General features: G+C 41.3%; 1 protein-coding gene across 1 annotated transcript in view; it reads right to left on the reverse strand.

The window, feature by feature from the left end:
- Positions 1-8,583: 8,583 nt before the first annotated feature.
- rerg (RAS-like, estrogen-regulated, growth inhibitor) overlaps positions 8,584-17,363 on the reverse strand; it is a 73,868-nt gene continuing 65,088 nt past the window's right edge. Inside the window, exon 5 of the mRNA XM_033614293.2 lies at positions 8,584-10,089. Coding sequence (XP_033470184.1) covers positions 9,679-10,089 — 411 coding nt within the window. The 3' untranslated portion in view covers positions 8,584-9,678. The remainder of the gene's footprint in view (positions 10,090-17,363) is intronic.

Consider the following 17,363-nt stretch of genomic DNA (forward strand, 5'->3'; position numbering starts at 1 on the left):
TCGACAAAGTTTAGTGGAAGCATATCTTGCGAGGTCATTGTCGTGATGAGTTGCGTTATATTCTCAGACCGGACGGGATCACAGCGTCTCCAGGTGAACGATGTCAAATTGGTCTGAGTGTGGCTAGCACTGCTAGTAGCAGCAGCCGTCGTTCTTTGCAGGTTAACATCCAAATGCTTGAGTTGAACGTGGTTGCACATTGCTCCAGTTGAGTGATTACATGCCATTTTTTTCTGACACAGCCTACATGCTACCTTGTTTTCATTTTCTAGACCAAGTACTGCAAAACCGCACTGGTTTTGCGAGAGGACATCTCTCCTATTTCCCACCATGCTGTTTTAAAACTCCAGTCTATTCGAGCATTACCACAGGGAGGGGGACTGCTGTCTGACGGCTGTGTAGCACCTACTAGTGGCGGGTGGCTACATGACAGTTAAGCAGCCTTGCACATGAATAAAACACAATTAGTATTATACAGTATTCTTGACTAAATTCTTATAACTGTTTTTCTTCAGTCTCCCTGTGTGCACACAGCCCTGCAGTCTCGTGCCCTTTTATGGGGATTTGTGGGGCATTTACCTTTTGCTAATGAGGATCAACTCCCATGGCTTTTGACTTACAATGGGAGTCATTAAAACAGGAACACAGGTGTGAACAATTATGTCATTTAAGAACATGTCATGAATCTGACTTTTCTTAGGATCTCTCTTGAGAACAAATTTAAGAGACTTTGCTGTCACAAGATTTTCCTCTTAGGTTTGAACAGGGAACGCTATGCATCCAGATTCTTTCTGGTCAGTCCATAACATTTATGCTTATTGTGCAGATCCTAAATGTTGGCAGACATCTGTGGACATATCTGTACGTGCATATATGGACACCCAAAGCTGTCTAAACACATCCGTGTCTGCTGTTTATGTCTATTTTGGACTATATAATCAGCCAAGATGCAGCAGGGGATTTAATTGTATTTGATTTGGAAAATGCTGCTTGCAGAAATCCCATCCATGTGTCTAAACCATTGTGATGCACAGAGAGCCAAATCACAGCCAGAATGGAAACATTTCTGCCCCGGCCTGCTGTGAAATTACACCAAGAATGGCACTCAGGCTGAATATCTCATCTCCTCCTCTGGTCAAGAAGTTGCTTTTTCTCAGTTTTGTCTCCACTCTTAGTCCATTTGGCCTCTGACTGCCCCCGTCTCCGATCGACATTATACTGATGTAAGAGATGAGATCTGTGTGAACTGCCGCGTCACATCATGTCACGTCTACACCAAAGCAAAGACCCTGCTGGCAGTGAGAACTATGTGGGATCTATCCTCTGATCTTCTCCCTGTCATTCCCCTTACTCGCTGCAGCTGCACATTCCACAAAGCCACCATGTATGTCTCTTTCTTCAGAGGGATGGAGATCGATGAGTGGGGCCACAGTGCCTCCAACTCATGACCCCACTTCACACCAACTTTAAGAGCATCACAGCACAACAGGAAATTGAGGAGAGGATACACACACCGACCCCCTTCCCTTCTGGTGCGTCTTAAACACTTCTCTCTCCAACCATAGCAAGACAGCATGACCACTGAAGGCTCAGTTCAGTTGCTAGAAGAACATGTTCACATTGTACATGTCTGTAAACCACGAATATGTTATGTCTGTAGGTGTTATACACGGACAGACCTTTGGACTTTTATTCAACAGGTAGCCAGAATTCAAATAACTGCTCCGTGTCTGATGTGTAAACAAGCGACTGTTTGCTCATGCGTTCTCCATGTTAACTAACAAGAGAACAATACTGTATCAGTGTTGTGTTTTTAGCTTTTTTGCTGCCCCAAGTGATTAATGTTATAATCTTAATAATGGAAAACATAGTAAATGGGAGAATGCAATCATCACATTATTTGTGGACACTGCAGGAAAACTGACCTCCAGACACAGGTTGTATAACTCCATGTCGGCAACAGCGCATGCCAGAGGCATTATGTTTTAGGTTTGTCTGTCCATCTGTCCTATTTTTGTAAACCCAATATGTCCAGAATGCCCCATGGGGAATTCCCTCAGATTTGGCACAAACGTCCACTCAGATTCAAGGATGAACTGATTAGATTTTGGCGGTCAAAGCTCACTGTGACCTCAGAAATCATGTTGTTGGCCATAACTCAGGAATTAATTTGCTCATTATGACAAAATTTCAGACAAATATCTAAAAGGATAAAATGCTGACATTTAATATCCCAAAGGTCAACTTCACTGTGACATCATAGTATTCTCCCAAAACACTTTTCTGGCCATTTGTCTACTCATAACTCAGGAACAGAAGGGGAGACATTTGGTCAGATATTGGGCCTTTCCCAAACCGCACTCTCCCAACTCACTTTCACTCCTTTCCATGTTCACACAGAGGGTCTGCCACATTGAGTGCCATCTCAAACCAACTAGTGAGGAGTGGAAGTAGGTTATAAGACCCTCTGACAAGAGCCTGCACTGATGCCGACTTACTGACCATGTGCCGCACACGAATTGTGTCGGAAGACGCCTCATATGGATAAAGTTCTGCGACTACCCTTACAAATGTAACCTGCTCAAACTAAGTCATAGGTTGCCTTGTATAAAGCATTTTTTTAATATAAATATCAATTTATCAAGTTATTCATTTCTTTTAATGATGTAAACATAATATACAAAAATTACAGTAAACAATAGCAGCACACACACATTAAATAAAGTGCTACAAATACATATGAAGAACATAAAATTGGGTGAAGCTTTATTTTTCTCCATGGTTATGAAAAGTTACGACAGTTCCTCTTTGTGCTGCAGAGAGGGAAGTTTGTCCCAAATGTTTGCTGCTGTGTTTATCCCCTTTAGCCCCCATCTTGATGACGGGGGCTTCAGTCATCTGTGAGGGTGACTACGAATGGAGTCATGCTCCATGATGGAGTGGGAGTGGTAGTGGGAGTGGATAGGGTCCGGATTTGGAAAGGCCCAATGAGTTGGTGGCACTAATCTTGGGTGTCCCACCTTCAAACTGTGCTGACTGTATAGATCTGCTGTGCTGCTGGTTTGAAGATGCGTGTGAAGCAACCATGTTTTAGCATATGTAACTTCTTTGCAGCACCGTGACGCTGGAATTCTAGTTTTGTCTGGTACAATTATGTCTTGTCATTTCCACTAATGCTGTGGAGAAATTGTGAGTGTCAGTGTGCACATTCAGCCACGTGGCACACACTAAAGTCTGCAGAGGCTGTTGGCCACCTAGGGCATCAAATCTGGAGTATGACCCTTTGGCCGGTATGGTGACGGGGTCCAGCAACGTTTAAAACAGCTGGAGGGTAATGGCAGCTGATCGACCTGCCCTCCAGCCTGCTTAATGCCTCAATAATCTCACCATGACATTCACTCATCTTCATGTTGGGTGTGACACAGCAAGGCGGTCACCTTCTCTTTTACAGTGATGACTCACTGAATTTAAAGCTGAAGGAGGGCACAGCTGATTTTAAAACCTCTTTAAACAGGCAGGATTCATATCGTCATGTTGCAGTGATGGCAGGAAGACCTGGAAATGTCCTCTGCACTCTCACTGGTCAGGAGGAGGAGCATTGTGGCTCCTCGCCCTGGTTATTATGGGATTTTTGCCTCTAGTAATTATCTGTCAGATAGCTCGGCCACTCCTTGCTGCTTCACCCAGACTAAAGAAAGCAGTTGTTGTGTCCTCTCGCTGAGTCAGCAGTCTATTTGAAGCAACAGGGTGTAGTCGGTGGGAGGTTTCCTTTTTTAATACAGTGCTGTGACAGAAGTGGGAAACGGTTTTAATTATCTATGGTAGTAAATGGGAAAGTAAGAAAATATATGAATAGGTTTTAATTTCAGTCCTCAGGGCAGTGGAAATAAAAGATTTAAAGGAGGTGTATGTTTTGAAATCCATACTTCTTATAATACTGCTGGACTGTTGAGACGGTGAGCTGCAGCGTTATCAGGAATCCACCCAGTATTGTCAGTGACCGTAACACGATATGGAAACTTTTGCTGAGTTTTGTTGTGTGTGAGAGAGTGTGTCAGTCAGCATGTGTACAAACTTGCAGTGGATGTTTGGATTCTTTTGGTGGCAGTTAGAAATACTTTGGTTCTATAACAAGTATTTGTAGGCTACTGGGGTCTTTGTCACATAAATTCAGTTAGTTTCAAGGTATGATACCTCAGATTTACATGAAGGTAAACCCAATTTCTGATATTAGTTATGGCTTTATTTTGATTATGTGTTGACTCTCTATAATTATTTATCTATATATATTTTATTGGTAGTGGCGGGGTCTGCCAGATTGCCAAAATTTTCTTTTTGATCACCTCCCTGTTTACTGTTCACTCTCTTCACGCTGGCCTGGATTGAATTGAGATTTTGGTTGTAATTATTTACAGTCTTTATAAAAAGACGTTTGTATTTGGAACCACTACCTCTTCTGTTGTATTTCTGGCAGAATATCTGCTCAAGCAGTGTCACTGCTTCCAGATTTCTTGGTCATGTAGTACTGGTATACTATGCAGGAATGGTCGGCTACTGTTGGTAAACAGTTTCACCAATACTAGATTTTTAAAAAAAAATTTTTATCAGATATTTTTGCAGTGCCGTGGCTGCAATTTTTGTAGCTTCCTCTTGGATGCTTGCTGTTGGATGCCAACCGTTTGTGTGGTCGGATTTCGGTTTGTTGTAGCTGTGTATGACCATATCTGAATGTGTGATCCCCATTGGCCATTCAGGAGGAAGTGTCAAATGTGGGACAAAAGTATTTGTACTTGTAGTTATGCAGTGTTTCCCACAGAAATGCAATCTGTGTGTGCTGTAGGTGACGATAGGGAGGTAGACGATGGGGGACTAACTTTCTAACTTTACATTTTGCTTTGTTTTTTCCATCGGTCTGTGTCCCCTCTCTAAATTCAGTGGTTTTTGCAGGTCCATGAATGCAGCGCAGGCGGAACTCTTCTTTTTTTCTTTCCGCAGCTGTTTGTGGAGTTTTGAGTCACATTGTGGCTAATTAATCAGCTGATCCGATCAGATCGATGGATAAGAGGAGCAGCTGTTTGTGAGTGAAAGCAAAATTTAGACCCAGCACACTGAAGGTTAACTTTCGCTTTAACTGCGCTTGCTGTTGTGCTGTTCTGTCCATGCCCTCCACCTGTGGAGCAAATAATTACCCAGTGGTATATGTATTCCGCCAGCACATCTAATTAATGGTCCAGCTCCAAAAATAGAAAATCTAAACGTGGCGACAGATGTTTTGATCGTGGCAGCCCGCCAAATATAAATGACTTTTGAGACCAGTTTGTGCTCCTTAGATTTGATTTGTCGCTGTAAAGTTTTGTGTGAACTTCTTTCACCCACAAACAAACAGATGTGTAACTGTAAATTATAGACCTAAGAGAAAATCTTTTCATGCAGTGACATTCATATTTTCATTTGTTTCAATATAGCATGCACAGATCTCCTGACAAACATCTGATCAAAACGTTTCACACATTTGAATGTATTCAAAATGTTTACATACATTCAGATATGTCACACACAGCTACAATGCTTTTGTTCCTGTCTTGACTCCACAACAGGCACTTGGTTGCTGCCTTATTATAAAGTCCTGACCTCACCTGCACACTGTGCGCAGGAGCGTCCCCAGCAGAATAAGAATAAAATGAGAAAATACAGCCAGAGGGCAGAGTCTCTGCAGATAAATACACCTACACACCTTTAGTGGGTCACAATTTAAAAGTCTATATATTGTCTATTAGGAAGGTCCTGCATAATGTGTGATTTTTAAAAATATAAAATACTGTATGCTACATCAACAGGTTTGTCATAGTACCATTTAGCTTTGTGTAAAAGTGCTGTAGTGAACTACAGCCCTTGTCTCTCATGATATACGTCACCAACACCAGCTAACAAGCCAGATAACTTTGCTATGTTCCATGCACTGTAGCATTGTTTTACCTAAATGTGTTTTATTCAGCAACTCATTGTCTTTTTTCTGCCAGTAAGTGAAAGAACAATCAAGACCTGTTACTCATTGAATCCATCTTGCTACGAAACAAATCATAGCTTCAGCAAGAGAGAGGAAGCGCTGATGTTACTCAGCGACTTGCTGGTTGCTTTTTTTTTTAAATTTATATATTTATGTATTTTTTTAAGATTATTTTTTGGGCATTTTGCCTTTAATTGATAGTACAGCTGAAGATGGAGAGGTTTCTTAAAGGGAAATTTCGGTTTATTTCAACCTGTCTCCTATCATCATAAATTTGTTTCAATTGACTAGTGACATAAAAATAATAGTTAGCATGTTAGCCGTTAGCCTAGATACAGCCGGGGCGCATAGTAGCGTCAGACCTGTTAAAATGTAAGTGAAAGGGCATACTTCAAGTGCAGAGTTAGTCCACTAAACAATATCGCGAGAACAAGCAGCGATCTCAGTGTGCCTGAACAAGCAGCAACAGCTGGAAGGCAGAACCGGACAGTAGCCTGACAAGTTCATTCATTTATTTTATGAAAGATTTATAGAATAATGGCTGACTTTTTGCCAGACTTCGACTTTGTGGAGGAGGAATTTGATTTTGCAGAGTTTGATGGCCGCCCTTATTTATTTGAGCCAGAATACACTGATGAAGAGCTTTGTGAAATTGAAGAGAGAGAGAGAGAGAGAGAGAGAGAGAGAGAGAGAGAGAGAGAGAGAGAGAGAGAGAGAGAGAGAGAGAGAGAGAGAGGAGAGAGAGAGAGAGAGAGAGAGAGAGAGAGAGAGAGAGTGAGAGAGAGAGAGAGAGAGAGAGAGAGAGAGAGAGAGAGAGAGAGAGAGAGAGAGGATGAGAGAGGAGGAATGGCTGCTGCAAGGCTGCGTAGCTCTGGAGATTGGTGGTGTACCTGTGAATGCTGTGCCCCAGTGCCCACAGAAGAGGAATGCCTCTGTTACAAGGAATGGGACCGGTTGCAGCCTTATTTTCAAGGTCTGGATGTGACCGAGGACGAGACACCTCCACCTGGTGTAGTATCCAGCTGGGCTTTATCTAGAGCTCGCCAGATATATTTCGGCCGCGCTTTGGAAAGCAGAGCTAAATGGTAAATATACATGGCACCCCACCGGTAAGGTAAGACAACACGTTTACATGTCGTTGTCTATATGTTCTCTGACATTTATCCTAACAATATGAGGCAGTCTTTGTGGAAAAAAAGCTTGTTTAGTGGACTAACTTTGCACTTGAAGGTTGCCCGTTCACTTACGTTTTAACAGGTCTGACGCTACTATGCGCACCGGCTGTATCTAGGCTAACGGCTAACATGCTATTATTGTTATGTCACTAGTCACTTGAAACAAATTTAGGACGATAGGAGACGGGTTGAAATAAACCGAAATTTCCCTTAAACAGTCTTATACTTCAACAGTTTTACAGCAAACTGTGACCTTGGCTTGCAAAATTATAATTTAAATGGACAAACATCAAATGTGTAATTCATGGCACGATATAAATTAGATCAAAAAATAATCTTTCTCTCCACTATCGTACATATTTTTTCTGACAGTAGGTCCTATGTTGATCCACCAAACGGGGAGGGGCTTTGCCTCTCTTCACATGACCACATCCAAGACTCCATAAGGGTCGTAAATTAATGAAGTAATCTTAATATTTTTGACAAATGATGTGGAACTACTATTAGTAGTATCCATTTCATAGTGTCCTATAATATTTTATATGTTGTGATAGTTTTAGGCCTTTTTTTGGCAATTAAATTGCAGGAACAAGTGATATATTTTCGTTTTTAAAAAAAATATAATTTAATAAAAATCGAAGGCACCCTGTTCCAGTAAAAACCACACTGTCCCGAATTTGTGATTTACACAGTAATCGCTACCACCAACCATGCGTATGTAGTCTAACTCTCCTTGATTCTTGCAGCATATGCACTAGATCTGTGTGCACAACCTCTGTCATGTGATTTATTTTCTTGTCTATCCATCTGTCAGCCATTGTCAGTTGTGTTTTGTGGTAGAGAAATGCTTCACATATTGATGACTTTAGTTTGTGTTCCACCCAAACATTGCACACGATGCAAAACAGTTTACCCCATCACTTTGGGTTACAACTCAGGGATTTCCTCCGCTTAGTCTTTAGCTGTAGTTTTTGTTCTATTTCTTACCTATTAAATTAGATCACTGAGCACCACAGAATGAAGTGGTAACACTTTACACTGTGTCAGCACTTGTTGTCTGAACTGACTGGAAAACTTGGCAGGATATGTTGCCATTGTTAATATGTTTGTGGTTTTAAACATGAGCATCAGCACAGAATGTCAGCATATGCCTTAGAGAGCCAGATGAGCCTCGGGTTGCAGATGAGTTTCAGAAGTAAACGCATATGTTAAGCAGTCCCTGCTGTCACTATGTAAATGTGACATTTAATGGTCAGGCTGGAAGCGTCTATATCAGTCACAATGGTTATTATTTGAAACTTGGGACACCACTAAGGGCCCCTGTGGTACGTCGTGCACCCGGCCATGACATTTTCACTGTCAGCCAAACATGTAGTCATTAAGTGAGAAACTGTTGGGATATTTCAGTGTATATATATATCAGTCTTTAATTACAAGTGCACAGCTGGTTGTTTTGATCATACAGGTAATAACATACATAAAGAAAACATTACATGTCAACAGTTACAGTCTCTTGTACTGTAGATGCCTTTGGGTTCTGTACACACTCAAGACACAGCATTGCTTAAGGCAAATACCATATTGTACGTACCATAGTTTACAGTATTAAAATTACAGCCATTAAGAACACCCCTGGAATGTGACATGTTGGTATGGATGGCGACTGCCTCCCTTCGTAGGTATAGAGAAAACAGCAAAAATGTTCTCTCCTGAGCTGAGACATGTTCTGAACCTGTGCTTTGGTTCTTTGAAGAGAAGATCTTGAGTACATATGTTGTGGACAAACACAGGAAGTGCACTGCAGAACATTAATGTCAACAGAACATACTGGACTTTTTTACAAGGTTTGTTTGAAGAACAGGTATTGACAGCTCTGGGGATTTTTCTAAGGTTGACATGGGTTAAGGACAACGTATCTACTTATATATATGTAATAGTAAATCTCTGATCTTAGTTTTCTTTGACCACCGCTGACACAACAGTTACACACATGTGGGCCGAAGCACATCACAATATTCCCCTACGGACAAGATACAGAGAGGAAACTACGAATCTGCTCATTCAACGTCAATAAATCCTTGGATTCTTTGCATGCTAAATAAGATCACCTGCATGCATCATTTCAGACGGCCTTATTTATTGGTTTTAAAGAGATGGATGAGAGGAGTAAAGGAAAAAGTTGAGAACCTCAACATGTTAATGCATCATCATGAAACACCTCACCAGTATCCAGGATTGTTTTGATCCAAATGAGCTCCAAAGTTTGGACGGGAAATCATCCGTTAAGGCTCCCATGCTGACGTGACAACAGGAGTTACCTCTTCCAGAGAAGAGAGATTGCACTTTTAGATGGAAAATGATCAGAGAATAAGTAAAAAAACACATTCCACATTAAATCAGTCACATCTCGTCCTTTTCAGAGCCAATAGTTGCTTAAACATTTACATGAGAAAAAAGTACATTTCTTGTGTCATTAGACGGCAGCGTGGCTCTCTCCTAGCTGCTGATCTTGGTCAGCATCTTGTTGATGGCCTGTTTGACGTGTGTGGTGGAGCTGCGGCGTCTGGCCTTGCCCTGCACGGCCTTGCGGCGCCTCACCTCGCGGCACAACTCATGGAAAGCCTCGGCCACTGTGCCGCCCTCATTGGCACACGCTGAACATTCATAGAAGGCGCACGCCATTTCAGCTGCCAGACGCTCGCCTTCCTCTGTGCCAACCTGCCGGACGTGGTCCAGATCGGACTTGTTGCCCACAAGGACCAGAGGCACGTTTTTGGGCTTCTTCACCTCCTCTAGGAGACTTCGGAGTGGCGCCACCTCCTCGAAGCTTCCCCGGTCTGTGATGTCGTACACAATGACAAATCCGTCACCCCAACGCATGTGACCCTCCTTCTGCTGGATGTCCTCCTGAGAAGAAGACAAAAAAAAATTTGATCACGAACTCAAATTGAAACTCCAATTTTAAGTACTCTGAAATGAGTAGTTTCATATTTTGGGAAATTCACTTGCAGTGGTGCTACTGCTCTGATATCTGTACGCTAAATATAACACTACAGCTAGCAGCGAGTTAGCTTAGCTTAGCATAAAGACTGGTAACAGAGGGAAACAGCTAGCCTGGCTCTGTCTAAATGTGATAAAGTCTGTCTACAAGCAACTCTGAAACTCACTAAATAATAGGTTATATTTTGTTTATTTGATCTGGACAATCTCCAAAGTAAGAAAATGACAAGTTGTGGTTTTTTTTATGGAGGTTAAATGCCAAACTATTTCTTGCCTGAGACCGCTCACTTTTTCCATGAAACCACAACTTGTGTAAACAAGTTTTTGTTGTGGTAAAAACAAACAAGATACAAAGACATAGAAGCTTTGAGATGATGGATTTAGTCACCTTTGGGTCAGGCTAGTGCTTTCCCTGTTGTAAGTGTTTGTGCTACGTTAACTGACTGCTAGCTGGAGCATCATGTTTTCCATAGGAGACCAGGGTTGGTTCTCAAACAGCTATTCTCTGGTGCTTTTAAGGTCAGAGAAACAAAAATACAACATCAGAGTGTTTGCTTTCTTGACCTGTACTTATCGACTGTGTTTAAAACATTTGGAAATATTTTGGTAACATTTACCATTGAATCCAAAGTAAAAATGTGGTGTATGCACTAAATGTATTAGAAAACTTTGTTAGATTAAGATATTGGAAATGTGTTACTTGTAGTTAATGGACAAAGGAAGTTATACTTTGATATAATATTTGAAAGTCTGTAATGAGTGACGCTAATTGGCTAGCATAATTTCATCACAAAATTGGGTCAAATGTGAGTGGGATTGGTTGGCACATATGCCAATTGTAACAGTAAAAGTTTAAACTATAACAGTATTTGAGAGATTAAAACTATTGAAAGATTTGAAACAATTTTTTACATAGTTAATATTTATTTTAAATAGTCAATGAAAAATAATTAGACATTCCTACTGATGAATTGCTTTAAAATGTTGTTTGGGTTTTAAAAATGGACTCAATTGTTCTTGGTTTCTGGTTCTTGTTTCCATCAAATGTTAAAATTGTTTGTATTGGTTGCTTAATTTTTTGGTAACTATATCATTTAACATTGTGCCAACCAAACTCGTGATGGGGCAAGTTGGCACAAATGCACATTACCTAAAGCATGTACCACCAAACTTTAGAAAACATTTGTATGAATTAAAACATATTAATTTACAGTTAAGACCTAATATGTTTCATCTGCTGCTGGTTTGAGTATTGTAACATAAATTATGCCATTAAAGTACGTCAGAGCAAAAAGTTTGCAATATAACCCTGGTCTCCCCTAAAGAAAGAGAGTTGCATTAATTTTATCCTACAACTGTGCAAGTGAATTTCCCAAAATATATAACTATTACTTTACATTTTGCAACTCTGAACCTTTTTTAAAAAAGTCACATTATCTAAAGAATGATCTAAAAACAAGATAATGCTCAAAACAAGGACTTATAGAAAATTCTGTTGCATAGGTTTCAGTTTAAAGCCAGCACTGGACACTATCATTCTATGCCTTTTTGTGTTTGAACAGAAAAATATTCAGTCTTGGTAGTTTTAAGCCATGTTCATATATGCAACACACCTAGTTTCGTTAGGCAGATTTGTCTCCAGTTCCTGACTCTTTGCTCTTTCCCACACCTGCGTAAGCCAGAAATTAAATTCTGCCGAGCCGTCTGAGGATTGTAAACATTCAGGCATGTGCTCCTAATTTGATCATGTTGAAGCCGAGGCGGTTCCTCCTGGTCATAACAGGACTTAACTGGTCGTGTGGCAGACTTTAAATCGTAACCCGACTGGAGGGAGGCACACAGATCCTGATCCCATAATTATTGTCAGCGGAAGCTTAAAAAATACCACATCCCTCCAGAGGACAGACGTGAAAGTTTGACGTTTGTATACCTGACCGACTTCTGAACCTGGAATTTATGAGCTCCCAGAAGACTCCACCTCCACAAATCATGATAGAGTTAGCACAGCGCTTTGATACAACAGAGTCAGGAGAGGCCTGACATCAATGCAGCCGTGCCTGGAAACATTCAGACCTCATCCTAATGCCAGCTGAAAATAGGCTACGATATAATGAGAGAGAGAGATGACTTGGCTGAAGTGTCGCAGGGGAAATCAGCCGCCAGCAGAACACCTACGCAGCACTGCAGCATATTTATCTTCAGCCTGAGGACTTACGCAAGCTCTCCCTCATGGTCAGGACCCTGCTATACCTCTGCCAGACTGCAGGAAATGACCATCTTGTAGTGCCATTCAGCCTCATATCCACTCCTACTGTTGCTCAAACAACTGTCTTTCCAAAATAAATGGCAAAATCTGTGACACCTGAGCGTCCAGACTGACTTGCATGAGAGACAAATTAGAAAAGAAGTGGAGATGTGTCCTTTTTTACTGTGAACAACACAATACTTTGCTGACACAGACGTAAGCAATTACTTGGAGAATGTCTGGAAGAAGGGGGGGGGGCTCATTTATCTGGACCGACTTTAGGCATTCATTTTCTTCTGTCTGCTATTTGGTGTACAAATTATTGAACATTTACTCCATAAAAATGTCAGTTCAAAGTCTGGAGAAGTACATAAAAAAAACTACTGGCCAAATAGCTTTATAAGACAACTACAGCTGCCACACTTGAATAAATCTTGAATAAATCAGGTTGGAAATATGACTGAATATTATTACTTTTTAATGTGAATTTTGTGATGTCACCATCTACCGATTTTACACAAAGGTCAGTTACTCAATGGACTCAAAGTAGTCGTGGACTAGCCTGTACATGATGTCTTTTGAGGCACTGTAGGGAAGCTCCAATAAGAAACCTCTGACATCACAGGGGGGGGTTGAGTCCGAATTTGTCTGGACACTTCAGATATTAAACACAGTCTGTGTTACAAAGCAGGGGCATTGAGTTTGAAAGATGCAGGCATTTATTAGGAAGAAGGGTCTAATGAAAAACACTGTCGACTTGCATCATGGGAAATGTAGTATCCAGTGCGTTATAAAGCTACAACACTAAATCACTTTAGAGCCCCTTTGTCTGTACTTGAGATACTTTTAATTTACATCGATTGTATGTCTCGGGAAACATAGCATTAGATTATTAATTATGTTGACAGTAGGGGTGGGTGATTGATCGTTTACTGATGTCAATATATTTTCAAGCAAAGTATAGATTTGGAAATACCGTTTGCATTGATATAGATTGACACAGAGCTGCTCCTCTGTTTAATCTGTCTGTTAATTAGTCTACAGTGCGACATCAGTCTATATGTTGCACGTGCTACGCTGACTCAGTCTGTGAGATGAATGAAATTACCACAGTAGTACATGTGCAGTCCAGTGCTACATGTGTGGGAGACAGCTGCTTGATTTGTCAGGTGAGCATTTGTCTGCTAGTTTGAATGTGAGGTGGATCGTAGCACATCACCATTCTTCTTGGTTGTAGTTGTAGTCTACTGTATGACACTGAGACAGCGCCTGGATGTGGGCGGTATGCAGCGACAACAGGCGTTCCATATACAAGACGTATATAAGGTGGACTAGGGTTGGGTTGGTATGAGAAAAAAAAAAACGGCCAGGTTTTTGTGAAAAACCGCATCAAGGATTTTCGCCACTTGGGGGTGCAATTGACTCATTTAGAATAAAAAACGATTTCTTTGATTTCTTCGAGACTAAATTGTCCGCCATTATCAACTCCCCGTCACTGTTAAACAAACTCCAGGCTACAGCAGAGGCCTCGGTGCATACACACTCACACCCCCTAGCTCAGTCCCCGCCCCACCCCCCTCTCTCTCCTGCTCGCTGTGCGCTTGGCGAAGAGGCAGACATAGGCTGTAAAATGACGTATGCGGTCCGGTTGCTCTCTCAAAAAAAAAAAAAAAAACAAAAAAAAAAAAACCTGGTCCAAGACGGAGTACCGAACCGAATTGGTATTACCGAGAACTGAGCCAACCCTAACGTGGACAGTGTCTCGCGCCTTCCCTCCCTCAGTCTCTCTGATTAACAGCCTCAATAAATAAATATTTAAATCATTTTCCAGCACTAGATTCATTTGAAAGGCCATGGAAAATGACTTTTTAAATTCCCACATAGAGATTTTAAGTTGTGCAAAAAGTTGACGTACAGCCCTGCTATTTATTTTATAACAGTTTCCGTTAACATATTGTGCAGCTGAATATTTTCAAGCAGGAAGATCAGTGTCTTTGTATTTTATTTTGTTCACAGTGTATGTGACATCTCAACAGTGGTTTTATCTTGCACCTGAACATGTAGCCCATTTTGTAGAAAATACCGAGACATATAGAGTGTGTCGCCATTCAGCCTGTAAATATGGATTAAGGATTTTTTGTCCGTATTGATCAGCCCTAGTTGACAGATATTTCAATGTGTTCATACACTAACAGTATTTGTAGTGCTCAAGTACAAAGTCTGGTACTATGATCATCCTTCCTCTCCTGTCAGTACATGGTACAGCAGAGATGAGTTGCAGACAGGGTCCAAAACTAACTTTTTCACTTACCAGCCAGGCTGGCTGGTAAGTGAAATTTTTTACCAGCCAACCAAATAGGGCTGCCACGATTAGTCGACTAATCGATGACTAATCGACTATTAAAATAATCAGTGACTATTTTAGTAGTCGACTAATCGGTTTGAGTCATTTTTCTTGGAAAAGTACCTCAAAATACTCTTACTGCAGCTTCTTACGTTCAGATATTAGCAGCTTTACACACTCTGCCGTGACAGTGAAACAAGACATTAGATGACGTAATTTTGGGGTTTGGGAGAGACAGACTGACATTTTTCAACATTTTAACACATTTTTCGATGAAATGATTAGTCGACTAATCGAAGAAATAATCGACAGATTAGTCGACAATGAAAATAATCGTTAGTGGCAGCCCTACAACCAAATAAAAATTGCTTTTAAGTGTTGTAATTTGCTATCAGTATTATTTAGCATGTCATCTGGGTCTTGTATGCGATTCTCAATCAATATTTTAATAGTGTGCAGTGTTTCCCACAGGATTTTGGGAAACTATGGGGGGGGCTGCTTCGGCTGATTTTTTTTTTTTTTTTTTTTTTATGCGCACATGTGCCCCTAAATATTTTTTACAGTTCGCACACACATATTTTTAGTCAAGTGAAACGCTCGCACTGTCGAGCGCTGGATCTGACAGCCTGAGCACATCGGCACAAAACGCTACGGCATTCGAGATATTATTTATATCATGAGAAGTCAATACTTTCGGCAGCCTAAATCTTTTATTTAGAAACTATGGCAGGTCAAATTAAACTATGGCGGGCCTCCATAGTTTCGTTAATTAATGGGAAACACTGAGTGTGCACTAATATTAGTAATAATGTATGCTAAAATATGAATAACTGTTTCAACAGTTAAGTGTAATATTTGGGTTAATAAATTCTGTAGTATTCTTACTACAGTGCAAAAAGAATCTTTCATTAAGGAATTTTACATGAATCACTGACTTCAGTCCCCTTTGGACAGTTGAGACATAAGATTTTCCACATTTAAGACTAGACTTAAGACTTTCCTCTTTGATAAAGCTTATAGTTAGGGCTGGCTCAGGCTTGCCCTGTACCAGCCCCTAGTTAGGCTGACTTAGGCCTAGTCTGCCGGAGGACCCCCCTATAATACACCGGGCTCCCTCTCTCTCTCTCTCTCTCTCTCTCTCTCTCTCTCTCTCTCTCTCTCTCTCTCTCATCCTATTACTGCATCTTGCTAACTCGGCCATTCTGGATGTCACTAACTCGGCTTCTTCTCCGGAGCCTTTGTGCTCCACTGTCTCTCAGAATAACTCATACCGCAGCGGTGCCTGGACAGCGTGACGTGTGTGGTTGTGCTGCTGCCGTGGTCCTGCCAGATGCCTCCTGCTGCTGCTGCCATCATTAGTCATTAGTCATACTTCTACTGTTATTATACACATATGACTATTGTCACACAAGTATACTGTCAGATATTAATACATACTTTCAACATATTGTACCACAGTAGCCAGAACTATAACTATAATATTATTACTTTCATTAATGTTGTTGTAAGCTACTGTCATTACCTGCATCTCTCTCTCTCTCTCTCTCTCTCTCTCTCTCTCTCTCTCTCTCTCTGTCTCATTGTGTCATATGGATTACTGTTAATTTATTATGCTGATCTGTTCTGTACGACATCTATTGCACGTCTGTCCGTCCTGGAAGAGGGATCCCTCCTCAGTTGCTCTTCCTGAGGTTTCTACCGTTTTTTTTCCCCGTTAAAGGGGTTTTTTTTGGGGAGTTTTTCCTTATCCGCTGTGAGGGTCTTAAGGACAGAGGGATGTCGTATGCTGTAAAGCCCTGTGAGGCAAATTGTGATTTGTGATATTGGGCTTTATAAATAAAGTTGAATTGAATTGAATTGAATTTTAGCTCGACCAGACTGCAACAGCAGGGCCTGCCCTATATAAACATGAATGTCTGACCAGTGGTGGACAAAGTATTCAACTCATGGTCAAATATTACTCCAGTACAAGTGAAAGTTGTTTCACTTGTTTTTTTTTACTTAAGTGAAACTGCACCAACTGATTAACATACAAGTAAAGAACAGTCCCTTCATAAGTAAAGAACAGTCCCTAAAGTGCGGTGAGGTTTGTGGATGGTTACCTGCCACAAAGAGAGAAATGTGAACGGCTCATTTCTCCTCTGACACAACACATACCTGTGTGCTCGGCTGTTCAGGTACGTTTGGGCAGCGATCGCAGCGCACCAAAATTCTCGCACGAGCCCGTTTGCGTCAGACGCGCATTTCTCCATGCCAGTCAACAAGCGGTTCTGCTCCCAGCTGTTGTCTCTCTTTGGGGCTGTTTTTCCATCATGGGCAACTGCCCGGCTTGACACATTCGCTCACGGCTCGCCCAGAAAATAGACCAGACGCCAAAACGATCACTGCAGGGCAGCTCCGTGGCCGGTGTGGATGACACAATCGGTTAACATGGGGGGCGAAAGGAAACTGGCTTTGCTTCGAGGCTATTCACAGCGCTTCCGCGGGCAGTGTTGCCCTGGTGTTACGTGACCAAAGATCGTCTCTGCCTGAAATACACATTACTCTGCCAGGAAACCAGCCGATACCAGCACCATTCTACAGTAACAAAAA

The sequence above is a fragment of the Epinephelus lanceolatus genome, chromosome 23, assembly GCF_041903045.1.
Source record: "Epinephelus lanceolatus isolate andai-2023 chromosome 23, ASM4190304v1, whole genome shotgun sequence".
Classification (NCBI taxonomy): domain Eukaryota; kingdom Metazoa; phylum Chordata; class Actinopteri; order Perciformes; family Serranidae; genus Epinephelus; species Epinephelus lanceolatus.